This window comes from Lactuca sativa, chromosome 5 (genome assembly GCF_002870075.4).
Source record: "Lactuca sativa cultivar Salinas chromosome 5, Lsat_Salinas_v11, whole genome shotgun sequence".
Taxonomy (NCBI): Eukaryota; Viridiplantae; Streptophyta; class Magnoliopsida; order Asterales; family Asteraceae; genus Lactuca; species Lactuca sativa.
In genome coordinates this window covers 348,741,856-348,755,788 of record NC_056627.2, presented here as the reverse complement: position 1 = coordinate 348,755,788, position 13,933 = coordinate 348,741,856, and the positions used below count along the sequence as shown (strand labels likewise).

The 13,933-nt window shown below is 34.1% G+C and overlaps 4 protein-coding genes and 1 non-coding gene across 5 annotated transcripts; 4 read left to right on the top strand and 1 right to left on the bottom strand.

Moving 5' to 3' along the window:
* The first annotated feature begins 472 nt into the window (after nt 1-472).
* Nucleotides 473-576, top strand: LOC111898368 (U6 spliceosomal RNA). Its single transcript, XR_002852560.1, has one exon. It is a non-coding gene; the product is annotated as a U6 spliceosomal RNA (small nuclear RNA).
* A 2,776-nt stretch (nt 577-3,352) lies between these two features.
* On the bottom strand, nt 3,353-5,587 carry LOC111898360 (uncharacterized). Its single transcript, XM_023894285.1, has one exon. The coding sequence runs from the start codon at nt 5,585-5,587 to the stop codon at nt 3,353-3,355; it is 2,235 nt and encodes a 744-aa protein (XP_023750053.1).
* Nucleotides 5,588-7,867: 2,280 nt separating this feature from the next.
* LOC111898362 (uncharacterized) lies at nt 7,868-8,734 on the top strand. Its single transcript, XM_023894286.1, has one exon. The coding sequence runs from the start codon at nt 7,868-7,870 to the stop codon at nt 8,732-8,734; it is 867 nt and encodes a 288-aa protein (XP_023750054.1).
* A 1,090-nt stretch (nt 8,735-9,824) lies between these two features.
* Nucleotides 9,825-10,289, top strand: LOC111898363 (wound-induced protein 1). The gene has a single exon (XM_023894287.1). The coding sequence runs from the start codon at nt 9,825-9,827 to the stop codon at nt 10,287-10,289; it is 465 nt and encodes a 154-aa protein (XP_023750055.1).
* Nucleotides 10,290-12,209: 1,920 nt separating this feature from the next.
* LOC122197959 (wound-induced protein 1) lies at nt 12,210-12,940 on the top strand. Its single transcript, XM_042902179.1, has one exon. The coding sequence runs from the start codon at nt 12,476-12,478 to the stop codon at nt 12,938-12,940; it is 465 nt and encodes a 154-aa protein (XP_042758113.1). The 5' UTR covers nt 12,210-12,475.
* Nucleotides 12,941-13,933: the final 993 nt, after the last annotated feature.

Below are 13,933 nucleotides of genomic sequence, written 5' to 3'. Positions count from 1 at the left end.
TAATAAAAATAAATAAAATAACTTTAGAATTGCTGGATTGGTGTCATCATCATGTTACCTTGCTAATATATATAATATGATAAATTACTGCTTGATTATAAATCTAGTCCGTTTTAATTTATTTATATAAAATTGTCATATACTAACTTGAAAAACATGAAAGTTTTTTATCCCTTTAATTAAATATATATATATATATATATATATATATATATATATATATATATATATATATATATATATATATATATATATATATATATATATATATATATATATATATATATATATATATATATATATATATATATATATATATATATAATTTGTAGATTGAGTTTTTAAGTTTGGAGGCGTTTGAGTGATGAAAATTTAAAGTCAAAATTGAAATAAAGTAAAATTGGTTTTGAACTCCTCTTATCCCATATCAACCAGGAGGAGAACCCGAGAGTCGTTTATATGGCGGAGCACTGCAACTAACATCGTCTTCGATAAAATTGGAACGATACAAAGAAAATTAGAAAATTAGCATGGCCCTTGCTGACACGCACAAATCGAGAAATAGTTCAAATGTTTTTTTTGCCCCATCTTCGTCTTCGCCAATAGTTCAAATGTTTTTTTTGCCCCATCTTCGTCTTCGCCGAAGCCGTAATTTCCAGCTTAATCGACAGTGATTTCAGGCGGAGGTTGCGATACGGGCATTTTTTGGTTGATTATTTTCTCTTTCTTTTTTTGAACTAGAATATCGTATTCAAGAAACACCAGTAAAGCGGCCCCTTCGTCGTCTTCGCCTAAACCCTAATTTATGATCGGCAGTCAGCGTACATTTTGATGTGGCGATTCAGCGTTCTCTCGTATTTCAGTTCATTATGTTCTCCCAATGTTAACACTTCTCCAAATTGAATTGATGAAGTATTGCACTGCAATTGGCGGATCTTTATGAGGTATTTCTTAAAACATCATTCTTCGAAAACTAAATCTATTTGTGTCTTTGTTATTGGTTATTTTGCAAATGCTTTATCAAGTAGATAAATGAATGTTGTCAGTCTGTAATTTGAATGTTTAGGATGATTTATGTATAATCGTGATGATTTTAAGCAATGATATGATAACTGGTTGAATACCAAGTCATCGATTTTTCTACTTTCTATTGTATTTGTGCTAATATTTTTATATGCTAATAGAGGGTAATTGCAGTTCTTACGATTTCAGTATAATAGATGAACTACTGAAGTCATGATCATGATCAGACAACATGTGGACTCCATGATCAGTTTGATCTGCTTGTTAATTTCTTCAACCATTTGTAGCAAGTAAGGGCGATATTTGCTTTTATAATGTCTGCTTTAAGTTTTACTTCTTTTGTCTTTCATGCTTTATAAACTTCTGTTTAGTGGGATGGATAATCCCTAAAATAACATAAAACCACAAACATTTAATATTATCCTCCCTCATAAGATAAAATATAATTAACCAATAACCTAATTAAAATGAATTTACCTGGTAAGTAATCTGATTATGCATACATCTTTAGTTTATTGGTTGTACACATTTTATCTAATTCTAATCCATGTACTCTCTGTCTAGTTGTGTGTTAAGATAATTACCATAGTGGTTCATTTCAATGGTAAGGAGGAATTGGGGTATGATTGAATAAAAATTATCTACTAATAACCTAATGAAAGTCCAAAAGAATTTTGGCTTTGAGTTACATTATTTTAAATTGTCAAGGATCTTGAATTTCTCCATAACAAATGGCTTATATTGTAAAGTCAAGGTTTATCTTTTAATTGTCTTTTCTAATGTCAAATCTCCTAGATCCACAAATGTTGTTTTCAAAAGAATTGGTTTTGTCATCCAGAAAGGGCTAGCGACGCAACGTGTTGCCCGTTTGCCTTCAATCGATATGTATTAAACTATCTTATTTAAAATCGTAATTAAAAAAATTAATAGATTAAAAAAAATAAGAATTAAAATGATGTAATCTTTGTTTCGGCTACAACACAAGTTTTGTGGTTGACATTGCAAAACAAATTCTTACATTTTATGCCATTTTTGATATTTTTAATTTTTATTTAATATGAAATACATTGCAAAATGGATTTTCTTGCACCTCTGTCGTTTTTTCCCTATTATTTATATGAAATGCCCTGTTTGTTTGTTATATCAGTAAACCAATATGTTGCTAAAAAATTGTCGCCAACGGGAAATATGTGGCTATATGGTTTGTTCCGAAGTTTGTGGTTGTTAGCCCAACAAAATGTTGTTGGTCTTTGACTGTGAGCCTATCTTTAGTTAATTAATTGTTTGGCTTAGTTAGTTCTTTTCATTTTCTTGTATTATACTTTTATTTTCAATAATAAAACCTAACAATATTTCTCTATTTTTTATTGGTTCAAATGATATGGGATTTTATTCAATTTTTTCTTTCCTAAATCGATGATTACGGGATACGAAGCAGACATGATTTTCGTTGGTGGTATGGGGGCACATTCAAAAAAAAAAAATTGACACTTTTTGGTGTGAATTTTTTTTTTTCCAAATTAAAAACCCTACAAGTTTTTAACTTTGGTTTTAAAAGATCATTGTTTTATTTTTGTGCTTTATGGACCCTTAAGGACTTAAAAACATTTCAACAATGTCCTTTTGAAAAAAATTGAAGGGTCATTGGTATTTTATTATGATGTTGACTTTGACCTTCAAAGGGTTAATGTTTTTGCAGATGTGTACTTTCCATGTACCCTAACTTCTAAAATGTTGGAAAATTCCAATACACCTTTAGTTCGCCTTCTTGTCTTTGCCTGAAAGCATACCGCATTCGTTATCAATTCATCATCATAAAGCATGCAAGACGAACTCAACCTAATGCCAAATAAAGGAATTAAAACATTACGATTCACATCTCTAAAATGCATCAAATTTGAACAAAGCTTACAAGCGGCCGACATAAATGAGTCAAAACCATAAAAATATGTAGTCTTTCGAGAACAATAAACAAAGTCATAACATTCTCTTACTGATTTTCTCTCTGTTTGTGTCTTCTTCGATAATCCTATCAGTATATAGTATATATAGTATGTTTGGAAATCCAACTGGGAGGTTGTGGGCCAGGGCAATCCATCCAGAAGGTTGTGGGCCAGGAGTAATCCAACCAGGAGGTTGTGGACCCAAGGATATTTCATTCCAAAGACCAATTGGACCCAACATGCATGAGTATATGTTATCAGTGGCGGAGCTTGCACAATCAACTTGGGGAGGGGGGGGGGGGGGGATATTATAAACTAAAATTAACATTCTTAAAAAAAACAGATTGTTTTCAACAAATAATCACCAAAAACACCTAGAAAAAGAATTACAACTCAGCCCGACGACCTTTAATGTCTTTAAATTCATCAATTACAAACTTCGAATCAATGTTTTCAGCAATTTCTCTTTCTATGTAAATCACCAAGTTGTTTCCAAGAAAATCATCTGACATCTTATTGCGAAGACGATTCTTGAATATTTTCATTGTTGAAAATCCCCTCTCTGTTGTTGCGGTAGAAACTAGAAGTGTCAAGATTAACCTAACCACTTTATCAAGCAAATAATATGTCTCGCATGTCTGAGTTTCCACAAGACGCTTGCAAAGGTCAACAATAGTTGATACACCACTTAGCCTTGGATTCTTTGTCATATCAATATTAAAAATCTCCAATTGATATCGTAATTGAATCCTCTCTTGCTCAGTAAAATCTTCAAGATAATACTTCTCAACAAGAAGACAAATTTGATCAACGTTAATCACTTTAGAAACTAAAGTAGAACTAAGACTTAACAACTTCATCGCCTGATCATTGAATCTACTATTCAACTCATGTAGCTGTTTGTCCAATGTGGCTGTAAACAAATCCACTTGATAAAAATGTTCAAAAGTAACATGATTATTTGTTTTTCGAGGCCGATATCGAGTAGAAGTATAAGGAACATTCATATCTGGCATATTTATTCCATGTTTTTCACAAAAAAAAAAAAACTTTACTTGTGCAAGTAAAGACTCCCATCCTTTGTTTCTGAAATCATTTAGACCCTCTTTTGTTGCTGAAACTAACTCCATAACATTAAGAATATCTTGGGATTTCTTTTGTAGAGCTTGAGAAAGTATATCAGTCTTTCCCATTATTTCCTTTATCATGTGAAGAATAAACACAAACTCAAATGATTTCAGATAACAGTAAGTTGCATCAGCATCTCCGCGTTGAGAATAAGTAGCAGATACGTCATCAATTATTCCTTGGAGAACAACACGAGTACAAGCAAACATGTCAATCAAACTGCAAACGGAACGAAAATGAGAACCACAACGTGTATCACCAACTCTTCTTAATGTCCCAACTTGATTCAATCCCTTCCCTGATTCGATCTCACCTAGTTCCAATAATTGTTCAATCTCAGTTGCCTTTGCCTTTTGTAAGTCGTCATGATGCTTACTGGAAGCACAAACTATGTTAATTGTAAAAATTAAGTTTGTGAAAAATTGGTGTACTGGAATCATTTCCCTTGAAGCAGCCACCAAGGCTAGTTGCAATCTGTAAGCAAAGCAGTGAACATAATATGCATAAGGGAAATCCTTAAGAACAAGTGCTTGTAATCCATTCCATTCCCCTCTCATATTACTAGCACCATCATAACCTTGGCCACGGATTTTACTAACATCAAATTGATAGTGTAAAAGTTGTCTCCACATATTTGTTTTCAAGGTTAATGATAAGGTATCCCTAACGTGAACCAAATCCAAGAACCTTTCCCGTATGATTCCTTCTGCATCAACAAATCTCAAAACTATCGCCATTTGCTCTTTTTTAGACTCATCCCGTGACTCATCAACCATGACACAAAAGTATGAATCCCCCACTTCACTACGAATATGCTTTCGAACTTTATTTGCAATAATATTAAGAATTTCTTTTTGAATTTCCCCAGAAGTATACTTTGAATTATAAGGAGCTTTCTCTAATATAACGTTTGCAACTTCATCATTATAAGATGCTAGAAGTTTTAGTAGTTGGAGAAAATTACCACGACTTTTGGAATTAGGACTTTCATCATGTCCTAGTAAAGCACAAGCTTGGAAGGTCAACCAACGAACCATGTCAATTGAAACTTTTAATCGTAAACGGTTTTTCAATATTTGCGCTTCATTTTGCTTCACTATGATATTTTCAATGTGTGCTGCATGGTTTATTAAGTTTTCAGCAAATGCAACAACATTTCTATGTTGTGAGCAACCAATATGTTTCAAGAATGCACAATTTTTCCCGTCATTAACTTTTTGCCAATTATCAAATCCTTTAACAGTAAATGCATCGTAACCATGACACACACTTGGTTTATCATTAAATATATAACAAATAAAACAACAAGAAGCGTGTGTTGTTAGAGAATACTCTAGCCAATTAGGGAAAATGTTGAACCAAGAATATTGGAATCTAGGAGGATGTTTCGTTGAACCTTTAGCTTGATACTCCTTAAGACGTATTTGGAAAGGTCCTGAATTCATATAAGCTCGTCTCACTTGCTCCCTTAAATTGACCGGATAATCCCGCATTTGCTTGCGTTTAGCGGGATCTCTTTCTAGATTCTTCAAATCAACTTCATTAGGATTTCCCTTTTCTTGTGGTTGTGGCTCATTCTCTTGTAGATTTTTCTTTCCTTGCAGTTGTGGCTCAATCTCTTGTTGATTTTCCGTTTCTTATGGTTGTGGCTCACTTGTTGAAGCTTTGTGACGTTTACTCTCTTTAATTTCATGATTAGTTTCTGTATCATCTACCTTTCTTTTGAAAAAAATAATCTTAGGTTTTCATCTTTCCCATGATTATATCTAGAAAAATCAAAATGAAGAAACAATTGATTCAATCAAAAATTCAAAATCAAATTTAGAACAATAACCAATAACTCATTTAACAATAACAAAATCAATCTTTGTTTTCAGATTTGTTTGAAGCTGTGAAGCATAACCAAATCAAAAATCAGAAATCAAAACTGAAAATCAATAACCAAATCAAAAATCAGCATAAGTGCATAACATACCCATTAACCAAGTCAACTTTTTTCTATTCCTGTTTGCCGAATTAGTGTCCTAGAGCTTACATTAAATCAAAACTGAAAGAAGACTAGAAGAGCTAACCTGACAAATCATAAGTTCACAACTCAACTCATAAATCAAATTGGCAAATCGCAAATGATAGCCAAGTTAAAAAAGAAACTCAGTAACGCAGGCAACAGAAAACAGCAGCAGCAGTGCAACACCAACAATCAATAAACAAAAAAGAAAGAGCAGGATTCGGGTCTCGGGATGACAGGATTCCATTATCCATACCTGATTTCTATGATTTGTGAATGGAGACTAGGGCACTTGACGAATGGTGATGGCGAGAGTGAGACCAGCGATTTGGCAAGACAACGACACAAGGCACAATCGCACAAGCGACTAGCGAGACACGGAGACAGCAACACAATGACAGCAGGCGTCCAGGCGAGATAGGCAGTGAATGGCGAATTGGGCAAATGGGGATGAACCGATTCTGATTTCTTGGTATCGCTCGGAGAATTTGGACTATTGGACATGTCTGATTAGGAATCGAGAGGGGCCAAAGTCCAGGTTTGAAGATAGCAGGCCTATAACTATTTTTTTTTGAACTATAATTCCTACTTCTAGCCCAAAAATCAGGGGGGCACTGCCCCTCCTGGCCCCATACATAATATGCCCCTGTATGTTATATGTTTGTGTAGTGGTATTTTGGGGGAACTCACTAAACTTCGTGCTTACAGTTTGATTGTTATGGTTTCAGGTACTTCAGATGATTGGGGAAAGCAAATGGTGCATTTGTATCCATAGGACGTGTATGTTCGTGTTAATCCAAACAGAGTCAAAATCACGTGATTATCTTAGCGGTGTTTTAGTATTTTGTTTTGTTTGTTGAAGTTTGATATAGTAAAAGCCATGTTGGCGATAGTTGAACTGGTGGGTAGAAGTCTAGTGTTTTAGGATGTTTTATTTATTTATTTGGTCCTTAGTTATTGATTTGTAGTGTGGAATAATACAAAATAAATAAATAAATAAAATAAATAAAATTTGCCCCATAAAACTTCTTCTATCTTCCTATAATATTCCTATTGGGATTAATCAGGTTTTATTCATAGGTTTAGATGCATGGCTGCTAGTTTAATAAGTTTAAGGTTTTTAGTTAATAGTTTATCATTGGTTTAAGTCATTTAAAGTTTGAATAAAGGAAAATGGGTAAAGGGGTTTGATTGTTTCAATGATATGTACGTTGGGGTTTTACACGTTTGGGTTTAGAAGAAGTCATACCATGTACCTTTTCTTTAGGATTAGATTAGTATTTTTCTGTTTTAGTTGTCCCACGTGATGTATGCATGTAAGCCTATATAAAGGCTTTATTTGATATGAATACAATAAGTTTTTTCTGCAAAAGTACACTGGTTATACTTTATATTAAAATTTTTATTCTCTTTTCCAAGTTTATATATATACACACGAGAGTTTAGAGAGTGAAATTTGAGGCTTTCTAACCAACATTTGGTATCAGAGCCCCACGGTTCTGGTGAAGGGGGTGTAACCCGTTTCTGTTAGCAGGCTGAAAAAATTGCAGCCTCCATCCTTGATCCATCTGTTTCGTGTTAGAGGAGCCTAACCAGAAGCGGAAGAGACAAGCAGAAAAAATCAAAACGGGTGGGATTTTGGTTTGGCTTGCTTGCTGGGTAAAAGAAAATGTGATAGGCAGAAGCTCTGTTTTCTTGACTGGTGGAAAAAGCTCCTCGAACAGGTGAGATCGGAAGAGGTTGGGGCTTTCACAAGAAAGGAAAAATGGCATTTGCAGTAAAAGATGGTGGTTCAATGTCATATCAGATTCCGGTTTTGACCCCAACCAACTATCCAGTATGGGCAGTCAAAGTTAAGTCCATCATGGATGCACATGGCATATGGGAGACTGTTGAAGCAAAGCCATCGGGTGGAGAATCGGATCCAAAGAAGAAGAAACAAGCTCTTGCTTTCTTGTTTCAAGCAATACCAGAAGAGATGGTGTTGCAAATGTCCGATTACACCGATCCAAAAAGGGTTTGGGAAGGATTAAAAGCTCGGTATTTGGGTGTGGATCGGGTAAGAACGGCTCGATTAGCAACTTTGAAGAGGGAACTAGAAAGCTTGCGTATGAAGGAGGGAGAAACCGTTGATGATTTTGCAGCCAAGTTGAGTGGTTTAGCTTCGAAAGCACGGAGTCTCGGACATGAACTTGAAGAAGTTGACTTGCTGAAAAGGTTACTTGATTCTATGCCTAAGTCCTTTCTTCAAATCGTGGCGTCGATTGAGCAATGCTTTGAGTTGGATACGATGCTTTTTGATGACGCCGTCGGTAGACTAAAGGCATATGAGGAGCGCATCAAAGGATCCGAGAAGGTGGAGGACGTTCATGGTGGGTTGTTGTTGTCAAGAGAAGAAAAGTCGGATGGTTGTATGCATTGTGGCAGTGGCGGTTCGCATCGGGATGGCTTTGGACGTGGCCAGGGAAGAGGTCGTGGGTCTGGGAGGAGTCAAGATGGTAAGGAACGTGTTCAGGACAAGAGCCACGTAAAATGCTACAAATATGGTGAATTTGGTCATTACAACAACGAATGTCCAAAGTGGGAAAAAGAAGCAAACTTGATCATAGAGGAGGAGCCGGCATTGCTGTGATCTACTGAAAAAAAAAACCTGATTAATGGGTGATTGTTGGGATTAATCAGGTTTTATTCACAGGTTTAGATGCATGGTTGCTGGTTTAATAAGTTTAAGGTTTTTAATTAATAGTTTATCATTGGTTTAAGTCATTTAAAGTTTGAATAAAGGAAAATGGGTAAAGGGGTTTGATTGTTTCAATGATATGTACGTTGAGGTTTTACACGTTTGGGTTTAGAAGAAGTCATATCATGTACCTTTTCTTTAAGATTAGATTAGTATTTTTCTGTTTTAGCTGTCCCACGTGATGTATGCATGTAAGCCTATATAAAGGCTTTATTTGATATGAATACAGTAAGTTTTTTCTGCAAAAGTACACCGGTTATACTTCATATTAAAAATTTTATTCTCTTTTCCAAGTTTATATATATACACACGAAGAGTTTAGAGAGTGAGATTTGAGGCTTTCTAACCAACAATTCCATCTTGAAGATCATGCAACAAAAGTGGTGCTTTTTTTTTGCACTGAGATGTGAGATGTGTACATAGGGTTGATTCCAATATAGTGTACTCGCATTCAAGTTTAATGAACCCAACCTAATGTGGTTCGCATTTGCATGGAAACTTATTTAGGTACTACTAGTTATCCATGTGAGTATGTTTGGACCTATGAGATATGCATATATAAATGTTATTTTAAATCTATTAGGTCATGTGGGTTTGATCGTTCTTGAGTCCAATGTGAACCTGTGACAATCTATATAAAAAGGGAAGAACAATAGATTTTTTTATTTGTTTATTTTTTCTGTATAATTTTTTTTTGGCTTTGACTTGATTTTATTTCTTCGTATTTCTTACAATTATCACCTAATATTGTATAAATAAACGGACCGGAGTTTTGTCTTTTTTGGTCGTACATATATAGTTTATTATTTTTTAAGGTTAATTTTGAATTGATTCTACGGCACATAAATAATATTATCTTACAATATAACAAACGACACAAATTGCAAAGTGGACTTGAGACTTAATTTGTACTTTTTGTTGGTCTCCAAACTCTTTATATAAACACAAAATTCCTTCCTTCTTCGATCCTAACCACAAAGAAATGGAAGGACAGAACAAGAAGATTGTGTGTGACCTCTACAAGGCATTGGCCGCTCGTGACACCAAAAGTGTGCATCGTCTCCTAGCTCCAGATATCGATTGGTGGTTCCATGGGCCACCCGCTCATAAGTACAACCTTATGCAGTTGCTCACTGGAAGTTGTGTTATCGAGGACACTGACCCTTTTAAGGTTGTTGTTGTTGTTGATCTTGGCTCGATGGTGGTTGCAGAGGGCTACCACCTTTATGACAACCGAAAAACCTGTTGGGTGCATGCATGGAGTGTGGAGAATGGGAAGATTATAACACAAGTCAAGGAGTATTTGAACACTTCTCTTACTGTTTTCTCTTACACAAAGTCTAGTAATATCTTTTTGGCTTCACCAAGATCTCCTAAATGTAAGAACGTGTGGCAGAGCAAACTTGCGGACAATGCTTCAGTTCCTCATCTTCTTCTAGTTCTCTAAACTCATTATTTAATTAGCTAGATATAGTAACATATATATGGTAGCTAGCTAGCTACGTTCGTGTCTATTCGTATTTTATATGGGTTTTGTTAATTACTATTCTTTCTATTTCTTGATGCTGTTTAATATGTCAAATACTATAAATGAAATTTTAATTAAAAGAAAAGATCGATAATTGATGTTTTTGTTTCACGCACCTCCATGATGCAACTATCTTATGTACTTGGTCATCTAACGCAGTGTACGACCACCACCTCCGGCAATCACTCCATCACTTTCCACCCTTTTTGATCATTTTTCACCATCACTTCAAGAGTGTTGTAGTAAATCTTTAACTAAGATTAGAGGGACAGAAGTATTTGTTTTCACACAACCGACAAATGTTCATTGATTTAATCCACTAATTTACAAATATACATATAGAATTCATTCTAACAGTTGCAACTCTTAATCCTAACGATTGCAACCATTCAAGTTGCTGGCTGGAAATAACTAACTTATCTCCACAAATAACCATGCACCAACTATTACTACAAAATATAATTACCAAATTAATCCAAAGTCTAGATTAAATTTCAACAAATAGCATTAATTGGCTGAAGGGCCTCTTCGCATAATTAAATGCAAGGTCAATTGGGTGCACGCATGAACCATTTCCATTACCATCACCTGTTTTGTCAAGTGATCAGTTGACGAGATTTTTGAAGAATGGAGCATTTTTTAAGATCATTTGTAAAAATAGGGTTCTCTAAGTTTCTTTTGCAATAATAGAGTGTTGGCCCCAATTGTATAATCCCTACAAAGACACCATCAGATTTCTATATATTACATGTCCAACCCTTTTAAAGTTTCATTTCTTTCTTAGGTCCTGTATAATTAATGAAAAAAGTGCATGTTGAAAATAAACTTGCATCCACTTCTTCAAAACAAATGAACAAAATTGCTTACTAACAAATTAGGAAATACTCAAAACCTTCTCCCCGCATTGTCGTATGTCCACAAAAAATCAAACCTGAAAAGCTTCTCATATTAGACTCATAACGTATAAATCCATCATCTATTCTATTATTGGACCATTTACTCACACCAACATCAAAGATAAATAACAACTCTGTTGCATGATTTTACATTAAAGATCATTATATGATTGATTTGTCAATCCTCATACATCATGGTAGATCAACATATATAATATCATAAGCAAACAAAAACAAACATTAACGAATATAAACAATCATAAACGAACAAACATAAATGAATATAAATAAACGATTACAAACCTAAATAAGCGAACGACTCTATTATTCATGTTTGTATCTTTTTAATGTTAGCTTGTTTATTAACTAAACAGACATAAACATATATACTGACGAATAGTTTACGAACAGTTTCTCAAACATTGGGTTCGTTTAGCCCTGCCTAGGTGTGGTATCCTTCAATCCATCTAAGTCTAGGCTGAGCTACTCAAAGGCTTTACGTTCTGCTTTTTTGGAAGGCAAGAATTTTAATTTTCTGAGTAACAGGCAACTCGGGGTCAGGACAAAAGGAAATGATTGATTTTGGATGTTGGTAATTTGGTCTTGAATTAATGGAGGCCAATTGGGTATGAAAAGTTGTCTAAATTAGTTGATAATGTACCAATTGAGTTCTAAAAATAATCGGAATTTGTCACACAAAAAAAAATATTACTCATGAATAGTGTATGATCACAAGTAGTCGTGGACCGACAAAAGTTCAGCATCTTGTTTATGGTTTTTCAAATCTCTTAGGTTATATGTTGATATAATTGAACTATTCTTGAGTCTAACATGAAAGCACGATATATCCACTAAAATAGGAAGAATGTAAGAAAAATATTTTTTTGTGTAGTCTACTAATATTCTGATTTTTTATTATTACTTTTTTATCTTTTGGATTTTAACTTAATTTTGTAGATTTATTCATCACGCTTAAATAGTCTTCCTACGATTATTAAATTATAACGTCAATTAAATAAATGGACTTGAGATTTGTCTTTTTTTTGTCTACATAGTTTACTGTTTTCAAAGATTTTGACTTGATTTGTCATAATATTTCTTACATTGAATGAGCCACATTGATTATAAAAGTGGACTTGAACTTCGTCTTTTGGGTTGTCTCCAAACTCTATATAAACACATAACTTCCTTCTGCCTAATCAAAAAGAAATGGAAGGACAAAACAAGAAGATTGTGTGTGACCTCTACAGGGCATTGGCCGCTCGTGACACCAAAAGTGTGCATCGTCTTCTAGCTCCAGATATCGATTGGTGGTTCCATGGGCCACCCGCTCATAAGTACAACCTTATGCAGTTGCTCACTGGAAGTTGTGTTATCGAGGACACCGACTCTTTTAAGGCTGTTGTTGTTGTTGGTCTTGGGTCGACGGTGGTTGCAGAGGGCTACCACCTTTATGACAACCGAAGAACATGTTGGGTGCATGCATGGACGGTGGAGAATGGGAAGATTATAACACAAGTCAAGGAGTATTTGAGCACTTCTCTTACTGTCTTCTCTTACACAAAGTCTAGTAATATCTTTTTGGCTTCACCGAGATCTCCTAAATGTAAGAACGTGTGGCAGAGTGAACTTGCGGACAATGCTTCAGTGCCTCATCTTCTTCTAGTGCTTTAAAATGATTAGATAGTAAAAGATGGAATTGTTTTCTTGTCGTATTTTACATGGATTTTGGTATTACTTTATTTTTTTTTGATGTTATTTAATTAATATATAAACTATTTTACTTGATATATTTGCCAATTCAAGGTCGATAGATAATCGATGTTTTTTTCGTAAAAAGAAAAACGCTACTAATATTAATTAAAAGTGAAGGTTGATATTTGATAATGTATGTTTTGATAAAATAGTTTGAATAATATAGAACGAATAATTGTAATTCAATTGGTTAAAAACAATCATAGCTAGTGTGATGTGAATTTGTCATTGAATGAAGTTTAGATTTCCATGGTATTCGAACCGTATAATAACAAAAAGACTTACCTTTTTTTTTTTAATATATTCCATTAAATTTTTTACAAATTATTGTAGAAAGTAAATAGTAAAGTTATATATTTTTTAACAGCAAATACAAATATATACTAAATTAGTCCTACATTATTTCACATATGTCCATAGTGGAACTTAAACTCTCAACTTCAAGGAGGGAGTGCAACACCGGATACCACCGGACAAAAAACCCTTTGGTAAATGGTAAAGTTATATAAAAATGAAATTGTTTATATCGCAATCTGTTAAAAGTTATAGAATTCATTGTCATAAAATGCCTTTATTTCTAATTGTTGTTACACGGCCGTGCACCATACAAGGAGCAGACCACCGCTTTTGTTGGATTGAGGGGTGTTACTTAAGTATTTGTGAATATTTAGGCTTCTTTGGCATTTATATACCACTAGATTTAATTCCATGGCTGTGAAAGAAAAACACTTTTCATAATCCAAAATCATAAAGACCAACCAAATATTTTCAAAAAAAATGTCATTTACTCTTATTTTAAAGTACAATGCTAACCCAAACATAAAAAGATAAAATCAAAGAAAAAGGAAGAAGCACATGAAAATGCATAGAGACCATAAAAATCGTAATTACGGTTGGAAGATAGTATTGGAA

Excerpts from the sequence above, each read along its gene's own strand:
- LOC111898360 (XM_023894285.1), bottom strand. The coding sequence starts at position 5,587 with ATGCGGGATTATCCGGTCAATTTAAGGGAGCAAGTGAGACGAGCTTAT.
- LOC111898362 (XM_023894286.1), top strand. The coding sequence starts at position 7,868 with ATGGCATTTGCAGTAAAAGATGGTGGTTCAATGTCATATCAGATTCCG.
- LOC111898363 (XM_023894287.1), top strand. The coding sequence starts at position 9,825 with ATGGAAGGACAGAACAAGAAGATTGTGTGTGACCTCTACAAGGCATTG.
- LOC122197959 (XM_042902179.1), top strand. The coding sequence starts at position 12,476 with ATGGAAGGACAAAACAAGAAGATTGTGTGTGACCTCTACAGGGCATTG.